The sequence below is a fragment of the Pezoporus flaviventris genome, unplaced genomic scaffold (assembly GCF_033815535.1).
Source record: "Pezoporus flaviventris isolate CSIRO_AGI_PZ_B2104156 unplaced genomic scaffold, CSIRO_AGI_Pfla_v1 ptg000083l, whole genome shotgun sequence".
NCBI classification, from domain to species: domain Eukaryota; kingdom Metazoa; phylum Chordata; class Aves; order Psittaciformes; family Psittacidae; genus Pezoporus; species Pezoporus flaviventris.
Genome location: NW_026892631.1, coordinates 12,179,508 through 12,200,555, shown reverse-complemented (window position 1 = coordinate 12,200,555; position 21,048 = coordinate 12,179,508). Strand labels below are relative to the sequence as shown.

The window sequence follows — 21,048 nt, the reverse complement described above, 5'->3', positions numbered from 1 at the left end:
GACAACACAAAAAAGGTCTATTAGTTGAAAAGCTTTCCATAGTTTATCTGTAAGACATGTGGCTTTGGTTTAGTTTTATAAACGACAGTTGTAACAAACACACTAGGGTTGAATGCATTTCTACCAAGCAGATTCTCACATAAATGAAAGTAATGAGGTCCGAAAGGAATAAATAGTATGGTGTCAGATAGAAGGGCCTTTGTCATAAATGTGTGTAAATCTGCAGCCACCTGAGCAGTAAGGTAGAGCAGCTTCATGGTGTTACTGCATGGCATCTTTTAAAACCTACAGAAATGAAGGGCTTTGGGGTCTTTCATAAGTTACAGTTTTCATTTCTTGGAGTGGAAAATATGCATCCATTTGAATAGTGGTAATTACAGAAGAATGCCAGTTTCCTCACTCAGATTCACATTGGGCAGTAGCTGCATGAACACAGTGCAGTGCTGTGCTGGCAACAGGAGTTGCAGTAGTGTTTGTTGGGTGTTTGTCAGAAAATCCCATCTCAGTTTATTGTTCTTACTACACACATCAGTTTCAGCTTAACATGCAAAGGTACTGTGATGGTTTATGTTGTTGTATGATGTTTTTTTTTTCCCCTGGTGTAAGTCTTCATACTAAAAAAGCCACTAGTGGGTGTAGAAAATACAATGTAGTAATACCGTATGGGTTAATAGCTGCTGTGGTGGTGTTCACCTAACATTTTGGGGGGTTTATTTTTTGTTTTCTTGTTTTGATTTTCTTTGATCAGTAAGCACCTGGGTGGTATTCTAGAAACTGGTTTTATGTGTGGTGTCAATCTGTATATGCATGTTAACTTAAGCACCAATACTACATGCGAGATTAAGTACATTTGGCCTTGTCCATGCAGGTTGTAAAATGCACGTGGGTTCTATTCTGTAAAAACAAACTATGTAAAAAGAATTACAAACAAAAATAAGGTCTCAGAAGAACTGTATACGTATATGAGTCAATGTATTATATCATAGAATCATAGAATGGTTTGGGTTGGAAGGCACCTTAAAGATTATCTAGTTCTAACCCTCTGCCATGGGTAAGGATGCCTTCCACTAGACCAGGTTGCTCAAAACCCCATTCAACCTGGCCTTGGAACACTTTCAGGGATGCAGCTTCACTGAGCAACCTGTCCAGTGCCTCACCACCCTCATAGTAAAGAATTTTTTCCTGATGTCTAATCCAAAACTATCCTCCTAAGTTTTAAAACTATTCCCTCTTGTCCTATCCCTGCAAGCCCTTATGAAAAGTCCCTCTCCAGATTTCTTGTAGGCTCCCTTTAGGCACTGGAAGCTGCTCTAAGGTCTCCCCAGAGCCTTCTCTTCTGCAGGCTGCAGAACCCCAACTCTCTCAGCCTGTCTTTGTAGGAGAGGTGCTCCAGCCCTCTGATTAGTGGCCAGTAAATTCCCAGTTTTCAATTACAGCAGGAAATACTGTGCAGTAGGAAATACCTGGATCAGAGGTCTTTCCTGTACTGAGAATTCCAGAGCTGGATGCAATACTTCAAGTGGGGTCTCACAAGAGCAGAGTAGAGGGGAAGAACCACCTCCCTCAACTTGCTGGTCACACTCTTTTTGATGCAGTCCAGCATACAGTTGACTTTCGGGGCTGCAAGTGCACACTGCCAGCTCATGTTGAGCTTCTCATCAGCAAAACAATTATACGTACTTGTCATCTCTTGAAGAATGCCCATTGAAATAAAATCTTTTTAATCATTAGCATTACTGCTTAATCTGTCTCAGTAGTTCTTTTCATTTGATTGACAATTAGCAAATTAATGGGAAATAACAGTTAATGCCATGTTCAGCTTCAGGAGTCAAAGCTGTTCCGAAGTTAATTTTTTTGCCTTGATGTCAGAAATACATGAAATACAGGGGAAAAGGTTGTAGGGGATTGCACTCTTAGGCGTTTTTTATTGTTGTTTGTCTTGTTGAAAAAGATTTTGTAATTTGTGCTGGGTTTTCTACTTTAGATCTAGTATCACTTGGAAATGTAACACTGAAGGGAGTATCGTGGGTCACAAGATCTTGTCCATAGCTGTTACAGGCAACCATGTCATATAATCCCATTCATAAACTGATCATACCCCAACAGAACAGCAGCTGGTTTTTGTCCTCACCGCTACGTATGTGTTGCCCTGTAACAGCAGGTGAAAACAGTGTTCTGATTTCCAGCCATAGTGTGCTCGTGACCATTTTATAGACATTTCTTTCGGCTGTCAGCAGTGAGCTGCACAGCAAGGCAGAATTTAAGAAAACACTGTCAGCTCCATCTCATTTTTCATCTAAGACAATTAAGCTTTTTTAAGACCCATTCTTCCCTGCAGCTTATCACTAAGTTCCTTGGCATGTTGTGTTCTGCACGTAATAGCTGGTATGCGGCTAGTCTCCCTGGACGTTAACAGTTTCAGCCCTGCCAAAGCTCCAAATGGCACAAGTCTTCCTGAAACCACTCAGCAGTCACTTTTGTTTTCTCCCCAGATAGGGCAAGGTCTCCTAACAATGTTTAAGTGGTTTGCATGTTCCTTCCTCCCAGCTGCTTGTGGGACAGAGCATAGAGGGGCACACTGCACCATGTTGATCCTGCTTTGAGCACATATCTGCCGGGTTATCTATTTCCTCTCCTGTTTTTCCAAAGCGGATAAAAACAAATGCATCTTGGCGAGTTGCTATGTACGTATGCACAAGCACATTAAAAGACTTCTTTGTGAGCAGCAAGTGGCACAGTGTTACTTGCTGTCAATGAAGGTGACTGCACTGCTAACTCATTAGTTTCTAACTAGAGGTCAAGAGCTTAAATTGTGTGTAGCATAAATATACTTGTTTGTACTGTATGTGATTTATGAATTGGAGAGATGTCAGGCTCTAACCAAAAACAATTTGTTCTAGCTGATCCCTAAACTGTAACTGATTGTTCTGATACAAAGAAAGCCTCAGCTTTGAATGCATTAAGATTGGCTGTTATGGTATTTAGCACGAATGTTCGGGCTTTTTTCTTACAGTAGTTTTTATAGAGTATGCAGTCTTTGCTGAAAGTAATGCGTGCATTTAATTTGCAGGAAAGTTGAGGACAGTGACTTCTAGATACAAATTTCTGATTGCAGAAATGTTTTTCATCCACATGAGGAATTGATACAGCAGCAATCTTGGACTGTGTAATACTTTCAATAACAAATATAAAATCTGTGGTCATAACTCAGTGATCTTATAATGTTTAAGAGAAAACTTTGGCATTTCCATCAGATGTTAGTGTTAAACCAAGAATTCTTAAAAATGAAATCTGCATCTTTACTGAAATAGGAAGTTCAGCTGGTTAAAGAACAGGAGCTGCACTACTGCACTTGCTAACACAGTAATTTGGTTTAATATATCAAAGGGAATTAAGCACGGCAAAATATCTTTTAAGTATTAATGTAGTAAGAAATAATACACTTGTAATCTGTTTTTCAATGGCTCCACTTTAGATTCCTCACTTAAGCATCTCCTAAATAAATTGGTATTTGACTTACTAGTTGTTATCTGTAAGTTTATAAGTACTCAGTTTGTTACTTGCTATTTTATATTTATTATTTCTTATATACAGGATGTGAATGAAGACCCTGGAGAAGATGTTGCACTTCTCTCAGTTAGTTTTGAGGATGCAGAAGCCACTCAGGTTTTTCCTAAGCTGTACCTCTCCCCGCGTATTGAACAGTGAGTGAGACTGTTTCTTCTCGAGTGTTTGTTCCGCTTCATCTCTGAACTTACCATTTTTCCTGATATATGTGAGAAATGTTGGCTAGGTGATAACATGCTGTTGCTTTAAATCGCTTAGAGTCATAGTGATGACCTCAAGTGTGTGTCTGGTGTAGAAATGACACATCTTTCAGCTAGTTCTGCATCTGTGGCTGGACCACATCTGAATGAGGAAGAGGCATCACTGGCTACATGCAATATTCTTGTAGCATCATAATCTATGAAAACTATGCTGTGTTGTAGTAGATATTTTGAGTGCCTGCTGTGGTACAACACACTGATAGCTTTTTTTGTGGAGGAATCTTTTATTTCTTTTGGGAAGATGTTATCTGTATGATTATAATACATTTGAATGAAGTATTGTGGAAGCTAAACGGCTTTATTAACTGTGTTTTAGGATTTTGCAGCTTTAGTAAATTATGTTTTTCAGGAGAATATCAGAATATTTCATTTAAAGATTGTTGAACATTACTGATCTGTTTACCAGTTGGCAAACAGATTTGTTGAGAAATGGATTTCTGCTCCTAAAATGGAAGAGTGAGGATTGGAAATTGGTCTGCTTTCATTGAATTTCTCTTCTTCCATTTCTGGAATTAAGAATATTTTAATACTTCTCCTTCTCCTCCGTATTTTAGTCTTGTAATGTCTGCTTCAAAAATGTCACTATGTTAGACTGTTCAGGTATACAACAGTCACGCTGGTCTAGCATTGTTTCAGTGATGCTTTGTTTTTATGGTTACTACTGGAGTGACTTTCCTCTGAACCTCTGGTGACACTTCTGGGTAGAGAAGAAAACATGGGAAATACTGACTCCCACAGTTTTATAATGACTCAGTGATAAAGCTTGTGTGAGTGATGGAATGTGGTATCTTGATATTCTGCTCAGTGGGGCATTGGCCTTGATAATATGTCGGATGCAATTTAGAGAAACAAAAACCAGGATTTCATTTCGATAAAGACGTAAGACTTCCCAGGTATTTTATTTAAGGAAATGTAGGTTACACATCCACATGCAGTCACACACATGATCCATTTGGCAGCTGTTACCTCTTCATATTTTATATCAACTCACTACTTCCTGTCAACATTAGTTGAGTGAATAATTGTAGTCAAACATGTCATTATCATTCTGTGTTCCAAAGAATTCTGCTCAGCTGCTGTTAAGGAAACGGGCTGCCACTAGTTTCCATTGTATTTTCAGATGTACTCACCTATGGATTCTTAAGGTATTTCAGACTACCTGGTTAAGTCTCTCTAAATGACCCATTTGCTAATGAGTACATTGCTTATTTTCCTGCTTTCAAAAGTGTCTTAGAAAGGTGTTAAGCTCTTGATACCAGGCAGAATAGCAATACAAAGGAACATTTTGTCTTCCTCATTTTGTGTCAGTGCCCCAAAGAATATCTGATTTTAGAGGTGTGATGTAGAGCGATATAGCGGAAAGATATCTGACTGGTGTTGGTACATATCTGACGCATTTATGACTTTGTCATTTATAGCTTATGTAGTCATGTTAGAATCATGCCAGTAAACCCTGGAGTTAGTTCCACACCAGATCTTGTCACGTTATCTGTGTATCAGAGTTGAGACAATTCACTCCTCTAACTCAATTTGTCCTCATGTATTTGTAAGGTATTCATCACAGTATTCAGATACTGGTAACCTAACATACCAGAGCTGCTTGCGAGCTGTTGCACCTTCCTTTATTCTACTGGCTACTTCTTATGTGCCCTGAAAAAAAATAGATGGGTATGTTTCAGTGTTTGTTCAGTTGCACTTTATAACAAAGATCTAGCTGTCTCTTGTTCTTTTCCAAAACCAATCTCTGCTCTGTTTAGCAGGGGCTGACAGTTTAGATATTTAACTTCCCAATGTTTGGGAACTGAAGCAACAATGTGTACTTCTTTATACTTTTTGCCAAAAGTACAAAAAGCCTCAAGGAGCCCTGAGGATTAGTTTAATGACTTGAGGCCGTGGCATGTTACATTTGAATTGTGTTCTGCTTATAAAAGGTCTTTCCTGCTGCTAACAGTAATTGCATCTACAAAAGCCATGTAAGCAAATTACCAGTGTATTTTTTTATGTAGCAGATTCTGAGGTGGAATAAGTAGTAGTTGACAGTTCCCAGCATAACATTCCCAAGTACTCAACAAAACAGGAAAAATACCAAATTCCCACAATTATTTTGCTAATACTAAACTCAATTCACCTTAGGAAGAACAAGCAAACAGGAATAACATTTTCCTGACGTATGAAAAAACATGTTCAGATAGAAATGTTTCAGCTTTGTAGAGAAATAAGAGCAAAGGGCCTGTTTGTGTAACGTGAGTTATCTCCTGCTTTCCCAAGAGGTTTCATTGCTTTTGTGTTTTACCATATAAACATGCATTCCCACATTGCTTTTTCTAAGAATGCAGTACCCACAGATCTGGTCAGCGAATTTGAGCCCTAGCAGTATGAATACATTGGGTTTGCTTTCAAGGGTTGTTGTAAAGCATGTTTGCTCTATTTTTAGGTGAATGATAAGCATAATACTAGTAAGACTTTGGTCTTTGTCATAGATTCTGGAAGAGAGATTTGCAAAGTGAGGAAAATGTTCACTTTTTAATGGTTTGGGGCTAAGATATTAGTACATCGGTGGGCTTGAAAAAGCTCACGTATTAGAACAGGAGGTAAAAATGCAGTAGAGAAGTATTGTGGCTCATTCAAGGCAATATTGGTGTGGTGTGGTGTCTAGCTGCAAGAGTGTTAAGCCCAGTTCTTATAGTCAAAAAACAACCCCATGCTTAGGGATGGGAAGCATTTGTGTTAGCTTATAAAAATCCCAGCAGTAATTGGTCATAACTATGCCTCGTTTAATTCTTTAATTAAAATCTGCTAATTTAAAAATACTCCTTTAAATATTACTTGTTCAAAACACATTAACCACAATTTCTAGTTAATGATTCCTTAAGTTGAAATCAAACATTTAAAAAAGCTTTCATTTTATAATTTTAAGAATTCTTCCTTATTGCACTGCATCAATAAGCAGATAGATGCCAACAGCAGCCACTTCTAATGATTCTGAATGTTAGATTAAGTTAAAATGAAATGTGGGGTATTTACGTTATGTGTTTTGTTTAAAAAGTACCATTATAACTGTAGCATCATAAAAACAAGTTTCTGCACACTTCTGGAGGAAGTGGCAAGATGGGAAAACCCCGCAGACTGACCACCCAACTAGAGAAGATGGTGATTGTCAGCATCCGTAAGCATGTGTCCGCAGCTCGTCCTGCTCCTCCTCCCACCGTGGGGCTGCAGGCTGTTCTTGAACCCCTGCTCATGGCTGCTGTGCTTTGGGGAGCGGGTCAGAGAGCTGAGCAGTGCCAGGACCTGCAGCCCCTCACTCGCCCATCCACCTGACCTCCTCCTGCTGCTAGGTAGGCACAGGCATTCCGAGGCTGCTTCTGCACGGCAGGGAGCTGCTGGGTTATTTACCCCTTATGGCTCTGTCACGTTTCTCTAAACCTGTCAGTGGAAAGCATCTTGATGACTCAAAATTATCTTTGTAGTGAAAGTATACTAGACATTCATATGGAAAGGAAATTTGTAATGAAAATACCCATCATATCTTTGGTTTCCATTTATGAAGAATCACTAGACTCTAAATCCAAGCAGTCGGGGCAAGATCGAACAGCTGATTTCTATATTAACGCTTAAAATGTGTGTCAGCATAGCACACACGGATGTGGATCAGAAGTTTTGTAGGTTGGGGTTTTTAAAGAAAAAATTCAATGTATGCATTTTTCTCCTGTATGAGTTGTCCATGCTAAAGAAAATAAGAATGGGTTTGTCTTGCTTCACGTCTTACGAAAAGAAGATATTGGGGTAGAAACACTGCTGTTTAGTGAATGCTATGTTCCTTGGATTCACAAAAATAATCTTGCAATAAACACTGTTGTCCTGGAGGGCTTTTTTCTGATAAATATGTGGACATGAATATGCTAAGAAAACCAGCTGTCAGTAGAACTTGTTTTGCTTAAATGGATCAGGCTCCATGCTCTGGGGACCGAAATGGTCGTTTTTTACTGGTCTGGGAGTTGTGCCGGAGGGTTGTTTGTGACTGAGGGTGGTATGCAGAGTTCGGTGACTGCGTTTAACCTTCTCTTACGGGCAGGGGAGAATAACAAGAACCTGATCTGAACTCTTAGACTTTGAATGTTTCTGTATGTTTTTCACCAGTGAAAGAAAAGAAAAGTAGAATAGAAAATTAAACACATGTATTTGCTTTAAGGTGTTATCTTTTACCTGTCCTTTCTGCTGGGAGCTGGGAGGAGGTAAACCACAGAATATTATCCATTACTGCCAGGCACCACCTCTCACTATGTTTGAGGTACGGGGGTGCTGTGAAGGGCTTTGCCTTTTAAATTGGCGTGCCATACTGCTGAGCGTACATCACTGGTTGAAGCCTGCTGTTTCAGAATGATTATGAATACACAGTCTTTAAATGAGTGGTCATGCTTAGGCCTTTTTATGTGTCTGTCTTTGTAGATGGCAGAAGTAAGACGTTTTTCTGTTTGACATATTAAAATGGGCATATTCATCCGAGCTGATGTTTTCAGGATAATTGTTAATAGGTAGCTAAGACAGCCCATGACTTCTTCAAATCCCAGAGCATCTTTGCAGACATGGGAAGCAGGAGTGACAGTTGTTTTTCAGGGCTTTCTCTTCCAGTAAAAGCCTAGTTTGGTCATGCCTCTAAGCAATGCCTGGCCAGTGAATCAGTGATAACTCCTGCCTGCTGTATATGCCATGTCCCTGTCATCTAAGTCTTCTGAAAATGTAGACAGTACAGGGCTAGTTTCTAGTCTAGCTCTGCTTTGCAGTTCTTCCTATGTCCTAAAAATCATGTTTTGCTGTAGCCACCTTTTGATGGCTTGTTGACAGCTTCAGAATTGATCAGGGTAGACTGGGGTTGACAGTCAAAACAGATTGACATGCGCTCCTGTCCTGGGTGCTCAGCTGTACTGGCTGTTCCTTTTCTTTCTAAAACTGATAGAGAACAATTACTGAAAATAGTTGTAGAAGACCTAAGATTATGTGTCCATCATCCAAATGGTGCTTTAATGCAAGATATGTTAATGCTGTCCTTAAACAATTCAGGTTTTTTTTAGGATGGTTTCTTTCAGTTAAGAGACTAAGCAATTAGACCTGATCAGTTAGGTATGAAATACTTGAAGCAGTTTGGGACTGATGTTTGTTGCTAGGTAATGAGGTACCATTTCTCTGTATAGGAGATAAGGGGCAGGTTTTGGTCTGCCATACACTTTGGGACAATCCAGAGCTCATCATTGCCTCAAGTCTCAGAGAAAAGTATTGAGTTGAATGTTGGGAAGGGTTTGTGCCTTGCTGGAGAGTCAGCATGTATTTGTAAGGTTCTGTAACCTGATGGTAGAGGGAGTGTTTTTAGATGATATATCAAGTACTTTAACCTTTTAAGGATTTTCTTGTATAGTAGAAAAATATGTACAGAAAATTGAATCAATAAGAAATTACGAAAGAAAATGGAAAGATGATTGAAGAATGGCCCTTCCTCTACATGCTTCTACTGGAGTGGAATGGTCTACAGAAATTTCAGTACCTTTAAGCAATTTGTTTCCTTAAGATGGAAATCTTTCCGTTAAGGTGTTGTGTTTTTTCACTTGTGTTCCTATAGTTTATTTCAGGTTACCCTAATTAAATATACAATTCTGTTTCATGTTTTGTTGTTATATGCTAGGAGTATACCATGTTTCATTATGGTAACCTCTGTTTCAACATAGGCATTTCTAAGTACCATTGTAAAGCTGTGCTCTTCTAAAATATCCTCCTCAGCATTTTTACTGTGGTATCGCTGCATCTAGGTGTGTTTACCCTCCTACAAAGCATGATAACGAAGGAAAAAGGGAACAAAGTATTTTTTCTTTAGGACATCAGACGTTATTATAAGGGTATTCTTGGTTCTTTACTGTTACCCGTATGTTTAGACATGTATCTTTCTCCTGTGAGATTGTCTGAAACACTTCTCATTACTCAAAACTAATTCTGGCAATGACTTCAAAACTTACTGTAATCACAGCTACTAGCTAGGCCAGTGCTTAGCACAGTTGAAATTAAATGTTGCCCTGTATTTGCAGTAGGGTTTGGGGTTTTTTGGGGTTGTTTTGGTATTTTTTTTTTAATTTTCTCAGATTGTGTTTACTTTGCCACTGAAATTCATTTCGGTTTTACTAAAGCTCTTTTCTTTGGATACATCAGTGGTTTTGGCTTTGCTGTTGACTGTGGCGTTCTTACAGTTTGGGGGGTGTTGGAAGGTATTTTTGTTGCTATTCTGACAGCCCCGGTGCAGTACTGAAATGCCTTTCTCAGATAGCTCCCCAAGACATTAGAGCACACACAGCAGATTTCCTCTTCCTTTCCTGAAGTGTTTTTATAGAAGGAGGGAAGCCTGCTGAACAGAATCAATCCATGGTAGCACTGAACCGTGTCTGCTACAGGTGACAGGGGTTTTTTTTTTCATACCTAGGAATGAATAGGAATCAGTCTTGATTTCTTTTACATACGACTTTTTGTTCTCCAGAACTGTGCTGGCCAGCTGTAGGGTGAGCTTGGATTTCTTGGAATGTTTCCCATAAAATTAGTTAGGGAAATTTGACTAGAGAAATTTGAAACAAGTGTCATCTTGTTTTATTGTGTGGCTTGTGATGTGGCCGTATTAGAGCAGGCAAGAGGGTCTGGTAACTGGGGATAAGTGTAAACATAGACTTGTTTAGGTTGGAAAAGACCTTTACAATTGAGTCCCACTATTAACCCAGCACTGCCAAGTCCACCACTAAACTATGTCCTTAAGTGCTACATCTACATGTCTTTAAATACCCCCAGGGATGATGACACAACCACTTTTCTGGGCAGCCTTATCCAACGCTTGACCCTGCAGTGAAGAAATTTTTCCTTATATCCAGTCTAAACCTCCCCTGGGGCAGCTTGAGGCTATTTCCTCTCATCCTATCACTTGCTACTTGGGAGAAGGGATCTACCCCCACCTCATTACAACCTCCTTTCGGGCAGTTGTAGAGAATGATAAGGCCCCCCCGCCCCCGAGCCTTCTCTTCTCCAGACTAAACAGCCCCAATTCTGTCAGCTGCTTCTCATAAGACTTGTTCTCCAGACCTTTCACCAGCTTCACTGAACTTCCTTGGGCACACTCCAGCAAGTCAATGCCTCTCTTACTCAGGGGCCGGCCGACAACTGAACACAGTATTTCGAGTGCTGAGTACAGGGGGATATCACTGCCTTAGCCCTGCTGGCCACACTACTATGATACAAGTCAGTTGGTGTTCTTGGCTGCTGGGCACGAGCTGACTCATGTTCAGCATCCTCGAGTCTTTTTCCACCAATCAGCTTTCCAGCCACTCTTCTCCAAGCCTGTAGCATTGCATGGGGTTGTTGTGGTCCAAATTCAGGACCTGGCACTCACCCTTTTTGAGCCTTATACAATTGGTCTTGCTATTGATCCAGCCTGTCCAGATCCCTCTGCAGAGCTGTCCTACCTTCAAACAGATCAACACTCCTGCCAAGCTTGGTGTTATCTGCAAACTTACCAAGAGTACACACGAGTCCCTCATCCAGATCATCAATAAAGGTATTAAGTAGAACTGGCTCCAACACTGAGCCATGGGAAACAGCAGTTGTGACTGGCCACCAGTTGGATTTAACTCCATTAACCACACTCTTTGGGCTCAGCCACCCAGCTGTTTTTTTACCCAGCAAACAGTACACCCATCTAAGTACGGAGGTCAGACTGACAGGCCTGTAGTTCCCTGTATCCTCCTTCCGGACCTTGCTAACTTCCAGTCAACAGAGACCTCCCCAGTTAGGCAGGACTGCTGATGATTGAAAGTAGCAAGAGCAGGTAATGCAAAGTTTTTCTTTAATCTTGAAGCTGAGCTTTAGCTGTTCAACTGTATCCATTCTAACTGGGTATTAATTACCAAAACTGACAAACAGTACTTAACAGTGAGTTAATTAGAATATGTCTTGGCAGCAAATACAGTGAGTATGGAAAGACACATTCACCCAACAGTTATGAAAACTCAAATTTCCTAGAGTACACTTTGAACCTGCTTTTGTTGCTGCGTGGGTATTTTTCCCAGTTCTTGATGTAAATCCAAGCCCACCACTACAGAACATGGTATCTTTTAACATAGTACACTTCTCTCAAGCTGAGTTTTGCGTATTTGGGATATGTGGCTTGCTTTCTGAATACGGTGACTAAGTCATTTGTTTTCAGAGAATTTCACTCTAATTGTGGTCTGCGCATTATGGTGTTCTGTCTTCAGACTTTTACTATTTTATTATTTAAAACAGTTAACAAACAGTCAGCTACTGTTCAGTGCTTGCTCCCAGATGGTTACATTCAATTGGTACAAACCTCTGACCACTTGGAAGTGAAGAGTTAAGGATTTTCAGCTAAAATCTCTGAAAAATGTGGAACGTAGAATTAAAGTTGTATGTGAAAGACCTTGGTTTTTATTGGCTCTGTCATCTTCTTCCCCCCATCCAGGTTGGGGAGAGCTGACAATACGCACTAGGTAGGGTATATTCCTAGGTACTGTGGGTACTAAGTACCCATAGTATATACTTGGTACTATATATACTATATATACTGTACACTAGGTCCTATGTTCCTGTTGCTGGCATTTCAGCAGGGAATGTGATGGCACAGGGGATGTGCATTCAGGAGAATGACAGAGGAACAGCCCTGCAGGGAGTCTGATGGGCAGGAGGGAGACTGTAAGTGGAGGGATCTTCTTGAGAGGAGCTTTAATGCCTCCTTAATTATCTCTTGTAGGAAGATGCTATTTCCCCAAAATAAATTGTGACTGATTTTTGCAACATGACTACTAGGTTTCTGGGGAATTCCTTTTCCCTAATTACCGTCAAGAATGTGATTCATTGTACTGCTGATTTCATTTAAGGCTTAAGAGGCAGGCGCAGTCTGTCCTGCTACATAACTACACGAGCTATTCAGCTCATGTGAATGCTAGTTGAAACCTCGTTTCCTTTCAGCACTTGCACATTGGACCTATCTGGAGAATACGTACAAAAGACACATTCTTAAATGATCACATTCAACAAGAAGTTGAATGATCTGTTCCTAGATAATGAAGACTCCCTTCAGAAGTATTGAGAACTTATTTCCTAGAAGCTTTCCTTGAAAGAATCCCCTTAACAAATCACAAGGATTTGTTGAATTGTAAGCCCAAAGCAGGCATCCTGTAACTATACTAAACTTCAGTTTTCTTTAAATGAAAGTGCACATTGTAGGCAACTTAGAGAAGTTATTCTTTAAATGGAATGGAATTGCTGTATTTTTTGGTTTGCTGATTGAAAAACAAGTAAGCTGATCTTCGTGGAAAGATCAGAAACAGCCAAAAACATAATGGTGCAGAGCAGGGCTTCATGTCCCGTGTATTTTCCCTCTAATGTTCCTTTAGAGCCAGTACTTCTTGAAGACTAGCAAGACCTGATTAATCTGCAACCTGGAAGAAACACACAGTGCTATTCAGCGTTGGCCTAAGAGTCACCTTGCATCCAAGGAACTGAATGCTCCTTTTATGTTAAAAAAACCTTGGTGGGGGTTTTTTTGCTTGCTTGTTTTTTGTTTTTTTTAATCAAGAAGTAACATTCTTGTACCTGAAATATTTGTTTTTGTACCTCAAACGAGTAAATCAGTGAATTATTCTGCTGTGTTTCATCACAGAGTCACAGGTTTGGGGTGGAAAGGACTTCCTCCTCTGGACTCGTTCCAGCAGTTCCATATCCTTCTCATGTTGAGAACACCAGAAATGCGCTCGGTGCTGCAAGTAGGGTCTCACAAGAGCAGAGTAGAGGGGCAGGATCACCTCCTTCGACCTGCTGGTCACGCTCCTTTTGATGCATCCCAGGATACGGTTGCTTTCTGGGCTGCGAGCGCACACTGCCTGCTCATGTTCAGTTTCTCATCTACCAACACCCCCAAGTCCTTCTCCTCAGGGCTGCTCTGAATCTCTTCTCTGCCCAACCTGTAGCTGTGCCTGGGGTTGCTCCCACCCAGGTGTAGGACCTTGCACTTGGCACGGTTAAACTTCATGAGGTTGACATCAGCCCACCTCACAAGCGTGTCGAGGTCCCTCTGGATGGCATTCCTTCCCTCCAGCGTATCAGGCAAACCACGCATCTTAGTGTCATCAGCAGACTTGCTGAGGGTGCACTCAATCCCACTCTCCATGTCACCAACAGCCACCTCGTTGTTTTTCATGTGCCGTAGCATGGTTTCCAGGAGAACCTGCTCCAAGATTTTGCCAGGCACAGAGGTGAGACTGACTGGTCTGTAGTTCCCCCGATCTTCCATTTTCCCCTTCTTGAAAATGGGGGCTGTATTTCCCTTTTTCCAGTCATCGGGAACTTCACCTGACTGCCATGATTTGAGTTGTTACAGGCTACAGCTGAACTGTGGAGCCCACCTCTGAGGTTTGCACCCTGGTCACAAACACACAGAAGACCTGAGTGTTCAAGATCCTGATTTACATTGGAAGACACCTTGGTTATGGAGGAACTCGTGTGATCCAACAGGTCTTTGATCTCAATGACTGAGAGCCAGAACTCTGGTGTACATTGTGAGGCACACCTGCCATGCTTCGTTTTCTGGGGGTTTGGGGTTTTTCTTTTCTTTTTTGTGCAGTCATTGATAAATCTAGCCAAGAAAATTCAGAAATGCTTATTTTAGACATTTCTTGAACATAAGATGGGGTAGCAGTGTTTTGAAATCCTTTCATTGCGGTGGCTTCATAAACCATTCCTGTCTTTCATGATTTCTGCATGTCTGTGTGCTGATAAAGAATATTATAGAATTTAAATCACTGATCTCACGTGTGATATTTAGTAGGTGCATGCAGTCTGTGTCAAACATCCCAAGTTAAATCTGGCAGGAACTGAAACCTTAGAATACAAAAATGTAGATTCTTTTTCATTGGATCTTAAAACTAAATTTCTTTGAGCTGGTTTCTGGCCAGGGGCCACTGAAAATACACGAGGAGGAAACCAGCTATTTAACAATTTCAGTGGACAAAACTCTGTTAGTACCAAAGTTGCCGACACCACAGTGCAGTGGAAAAACCTGTACAAATAGAGCGAAACAATTTGGCTTGCAGATATTTGCTGTTGAAACCAATAAAAGGGCTGTGCTCTTCTGTGTGGTTTAGTGATGTCAAGCACTGCTTGCTGGAGGCAGCTGTGCTACTGCAATGCTTTCTTGACCTTAAATAGCCTATATGCTGGGTAATGCAAGCATTCAAATATAAATACAGGGCACATAAGGACAGAAGGAGGCCAGAAAAGGCATCCAGGCCCCTTTCCTCTCTTGAATTACTCAGTGTCTTCCTCAGTATTCTTCTAGTCTGGTATTTGTCCAAGATATTTACAAAACCGTTCAGACTAATTGTTCCCTTGTGTTGCTTCAGTGCTGTTTATTCCATATGTTAAGTACTGCATGCAAAGCAATCCTCTTTAGCGTGGCTGCTGCTTGCTTTCCTTTCCTTTTCCTTTCTCGTGGTTGTCCTTGGTAGTAACCCAAACAGCTGTGCAACCTCTGTCTGTCCTGAGAGGTTGTGTGTACCTCAGTAGCAGCAGCCCACTGCTCTTCCCCAGCCCCACTCTCTAGGGCAAGTAGGACTTTCTGGCACATTTTGTGGAGGTAATTCCTTCAGGTCAGGTTTTTGGTTGATTTCCCAGAATTTTGGGGGGATTGTTTTTTTTCCCCTTCTATTCTAGTGGTAAGATGGTATGTAATGGTAGATGGCATGCATGTGTAATTACATAGTGATCCTCTTGATTTGTTCCATTGCTCAATGATTTTCTGTGTTTCATTTTTAGCTGTACTGAGGACTGTGTAACTCACTTCCTACCACCTCAAATCCTGTTGTTTTCAGTTGGTTCTCATGTCTTTGTTCACTTACCTACCACTTAAGTTTCTCTTACCGCTTGCTTTCTTTCTTTCTCTTTTCTCTCCTTCCCCCTTTAAGTTCCATCTCTATTTGCTGGTTTTTGTGTCTGCCGTTTGTTTTCAGCTCTGCACACATCTCTGATAACGTGTTCCATTTTCAACAAGTGAGCCTCCCTTTTTTTTTGCACGTCAGGTATTTTTCCTGCAGTTGACATAGAAACTGCGAGGGTTTTGAATGATGAGTGTAGATCATGACAAAGGAAGCCTTGCTGGAAGTTCATGCACAGTTTGATCAAGGAAAATCTTTACAGCTTTTTAATTGCCTGATGCACAGAATCGGTGCACATCCAGAACAGTCATTAGCATTGTCTAAGATTTCAGGGCCTTTGTTCTCTTTATTTTAAAACATTCTAACATTAATGGGCTTTTTAAAAACACTTTAAAATGGTTTTTTTTTGTATTTCTTTTAACAGTGTTTCTCTTTACAGTTAATTGCTTCCATGTATAAAAGGAGCGAAAACTTAAGGATTTTTATGGAACAATGAAAGCAAAAAAATTCCATTAGTTTTTTTTTGTCAAAAGCCAGGTTACATATAATTGAACAACCTTTTCTCCCCTCCATAACAGTATTCTATTTAGAGTACATCTCAGCAGTAACAGGGGTTGTATTTCTCAGTACTGTGAATTTCTTTACTGATTTTGTTTTGCTAGTATTACGTTAAAGTTTTCGAGGTCAAATCAATTCATAAAATATATTAAGTTCCTTAACCTGTGATAGCAACAGGGATTTGTAGAAAATTCATTTGCGCCAAATAAGATTTCACATCAGAGTCCTAGAGCTCTTTGCTGGAAAGGAACTCTTGAGTCATCCCGCCCAGCTTCCTGCTTGGCATGGGAATACCACCAGCACCAGCTCAGGTTTTGTGTAGCGGGGCCTTTGTCTGGCCATGTCTTGAACACTTCCCACAGTATAGATCCTACAGCTTCCCTGAGGAGCCGCCTGCTGCTCTGCCACTCTCCTTAGGGGAGGAGTTCTGAAAGAAGTCTGAGCATCCCAAGGCTTCGGTTGGCCTAGTCCTTGAGATCATAAAGGTCCGTCTAGATTGAGGCTGTGCAGTCTGTTGTAGCAGTATTATACAATGTCGTTAACAGTATGCCATTTATCATGGGGCTATGGAAGCAAGGTATTCTTCACCCTTGAGCTACCATTCTTCCATTTCGACTCTGAATCAGTAACAAGCTATGTTAACACCACTGGCTTCCCCCATAAATCAGGGTTTTTCAGTGAGTCTCATTGTGCTTCTCTAGCCATATGGAAGGGTGAGGGCTTAAGGACCTACTAGCTAGAGTTTGCTGTGGCTGGAGGTCGTGATGAGCTGGCATAAAGTTACGTTGCGTTCCTATCTTGCTGCTAACACAGTAAAGGGATGGCATGATGAGTGAGGGTATGAGTGTGCAGCCTTCTGACAAATATTGCCAATGCATGGTCCTTTGGGAACAGCTGGTACATAACATTATTCAGAGGAGTATAGGGCAGTATGGGGCCAAAAATCAGATGGTTTGAGTCAGTTTTATGGGTGGTGTTTATGCCTTGCCGCACCAAGGCACATAATAAAGGGAAATCTCTTTTACTTCATCTTTTTAACTCTGTATACTGAAGCCTTCTAGACTCCTTTTCAGTACACAAACACAAATTTGTATTTTCCTTTCTTAAATTTCATATATTATAGCAAAATAAATTAAAAAAAAGTCACCCTGAAATAACAAATTAGTCCCAAGCAGTGAATGATCATAGCAGAGCAACTGGCATTGTACTGCTGAGTACTTTCTACGTATAACTGAGCATACTTAAAATGCAGGGAAAAGGATAGATTTACCCTGATTTTGTCTGTTATACTAATGCTATGAAAGTCTAGCGTTCTGTTTTGGTTCATCTACCAATCTGTTCGGCATATTTAGTAGTTTAATGGTAGAGTCTACATGCAACCACCCCTGTTACATCAGACTCTGTGCAACTGAAATGTTTACTTTTCACCAAGGCAACTCCCTGTTTTTTGTCAGTTACTACCTAACGAAGTCCTACAGCTGACTCCCTTTAGAATCAAGAATATAGAGGTGTTCAGGATTTATAGGCATACTGTGCTGAGGCCTTGTAGCAGCAGCATGTTTTATGTAACTGGCCTATTCAAGGACTTGGTTTGGGGTGGTTTTAGTTTGGGGTTTCATTTTGGTTTGGGTTTGGTGTTTTTTTTTTCATTTTTATATGTATGTATATTCTTTTATTCTTCTTTAGTTGTCTTGGGCAGGTTGTGGTTGCTCTGCACGTGCACAGTCCTGTAATACCTGCTGCTGTGAAGTTATTTTCTTAGTCAGCAGAATGAAATTGAGAAGATTTGTGGAAAAGTCTTTTACAGCAAATAACCTCTCACTGTTCTTTTGGGGACTAAAGGAGAACTCGCATTTCTGATGTGGTCAAATTGGGAACCGTGGCTTGTGTTTAAAGTACAAGCACTTCATGTTTCTTATTGTTGACAACAGGACATCCCTCAAATGTCTTCATTACAGCTACCAGCAGGGGATATTTTTTATGAAATGTTTATGTGTTTTGTCCAGACTTGATTTGAAATTATGCAAGGAATACAGCATACACAATTTTTGCTGTGCTATTCCAGTGATAAAATAGTTTACTGTTTTTTAATCTGAGTATCTTGTCAGTTTTTCACAGACTTTAATGTGTTTGTCTTCTTGGTGCCCTCCTGGACAAGTTAGTACCAAGCGTTGTCAGGATGTGTGACCGTATCCCTCTGTGTCAGAAAGATTTCATGATTAGGAAACTAGAAGCAAATAGAGACCCCATTTGATAATCTCAGGTCATACCACATAAATGTTGCTAGGCTTATAAATGTGGTCTCTTTCTTTTATAGTCGCATCTTATACCTAAAATGCCTTCCTGCTTAATGATCATCCTTAATTACTGTCCTGCCTTAGCTATGTAGTCCGTCTTGAAGCTATACTCATTTAGGTGCACTGACATGTAGTACAGGTTCCTCTAGCATCTCCGCTGTTGTCATTTGAGTAGTAAGCTCTAAAGAAAATGAAATAAAAAATTCAGTATGTGCAGAAGTACATTTCTTTCCACCATGAAAAAGTCTTAATAATTGCCTTGACCCTTGCCAGAATATCTTAGTAGCATAGAGGAAAATAGATATTGCAGTTGGCAAGCTGATTATAATTGAATGTTAAGGCATGCAGAAAAAGTCTTCTAATTCAGTGCTAAAAACCTGTAAAAATACTGGATTCTATTTTAAGAACGAATAGTAGGTAAATAGTGTTCCACCCAAAATCTGCCAATTACAGATTGTGTTTGTGTTCTCTTGATTTTTATGGGTTTTTTTTTCAGTTCCTTTGTTGTAGGAGGACATCTTGGCAGAGCTTCATGTATGTGGTTAACTGCTTGCTGAGCCACAAGCAAATAATACTGTACAGTTAAGCATTTCTTCCTGCATCACCAATTTCTATTCTCTTGGGCAACAGGAGTTCAAATCTGGGCAAAGATGACAGGCGTAAACCTGTCTGATTGGATTAATAGCATAGAAACTGTTGCTAGCCTCCATAGCAATATTTTAAAGTTGGTCTCGTGGTTAAGTTTCTCAACCTAGATTTTGATTTTATTATACCTGTAAATAGATAGGTGAATAACTCTGGAGTCCTAAAGAGCAAAAGGAGAATCTGCTTCCCATCTTCAGGCTTGGCAGATATCAATTCTTCTAAAGGAGGTTGGAAAGGGTACCTGGAAACCTGATGGGCAGTGGTGATTCAGAGATATTACAGTATATTGACTGTGGGGGATTTGGTTTTAAACACTCTCATTTTTGCTGGTGTGGCATTTTTAGTCTTCCAAACTGCCTTTTCGTGGAAATAAGAAGTAATTAGTTTGAGGGGGTACACGTTTTCCATTCAGTGTGTTCATTCACACCTGGAGTGGAGCTGCAAAGTAGAATCAGTTTAGCTTATCAATTGGATAATAAGGAAAAAAAGTCGGTTTGATAAATGTATTTAATCAAAAAAACAGTGCTGCACAGGGAGAGTAATGTTTGTTGTTGTGTGTTGTTAGGGAGAATGACCATAAATTGTCCCTTTATCATAACCTTGCAGAAGGCTCAAGTAGCATATTTCGGGTAGTAGGTTTAGGTTGTACTGTTAAACTGAATGCCTGGGGAAAATCCATCTGTAACTTAAGTTTATTTTTCTGTGCCTTTGTAGTTGTGCTGAAATGATAATAACAGCTAATAGGAGGGTGAAGTTCTGAAATTCAGATGATGTTCAAGGGCTTGGCTTATTGCAATTTCTTATACCTGCAACATGGCATAAGTTCAACTTCAGTTCCCTTCAGAATGCTGCAGTAGGCCTTTACAAACTCAGCTTATAATTTTGTACGTGCAATGTGAGACCTAAATCCTTAGGAAGGAAAAAAGAAAAACATTTTTGGAAATAAATTTGGTCCTTTCGGAATTATTCCAGTGTCTGGGAAGTCTTGATATGGTACCTGCTGAAGAGACCTTGACCTTGATGAGGATAGAGATCCCTCAAACTGGTTTTGGAAATGACACAGCCATGGCTGTTTTAAAGTCTGATTTATGTTGAAACTACCTAAAAGATTTGTTCAAGTATAGTACTTACTTGAATTAACGGTTGGAGAAGTATCTGTTTCTTTTGGGTAGCTTTTAGTACCATATGAAATAGGAACAAAAGTATATGAAGTAACACAAAGGGGAGGCTCAGTTTGATTGTTTAGAAAAAAAAAAACCAAGCCAAACCTGGAAGTAAAGTTACAAATTAAATAAACCATAAACTGAATTTTATGACTGTGTTCTCAATGTTCTCGTGTTCTCCTAATTTCTCCTATGTCTCCTATCCAACTATCTTTCCTTTCTCTCCTTCCCCTCCTTCCTTTTCTACCCTTTCACCACCCAAATTCTCAAAGCTCCTACCAGGGGATGTTCCTGAACCTCTGTCTTCTCTGTCGCTTTGTTTGAGCAGTGTATTCCTCTTGTCTTGCCAGGCCTTGCCCAGAAATCTCTTCGTTGTTCTTTTAACTAATAGAAATTCATTTTTAAAGTGTAATTATTTTTTCCCCCAACTATAAGCTTTTGCTCTTTTATTCTCCCTCTCCTCCTTCCTTAGGAGTTGCTTTTGTTTCATCTCCCCTTTAATGTATATTTACATTCAAGGAAAGATGAAAGTGCTTCATTCAACAGAACTGAGCAGTCTTTGGGACTGCATGGTAGACAGATGGTAGAG

General features: G+C 40.2%; 1 protein-coding gene across 2 annotated transcripts in view; it reads left to right on the top strand.

Moving 5' to 3' along the window:
- BABAM2 (BRISC and BRCA1 A complex member 2) overlaps positions 1-21,048 on the top strand; it is a 161,563-nt gene that overhangs the window by 79,854 nt on the left and 60,661 nt on the right. For both annotated transcript variants that reach the window (XM_061475250.1, XM_061475251.1), the window contains one exon: positions 3,595-3,704. In XM_061475250.1, coding sequence (XP_061331234.1) covers positions 3,595-3,704 — 110 coding nt within the window. The remainder of the gene's footprint in view (positions 1-3,594; positions 3,705-21,048) is intronic.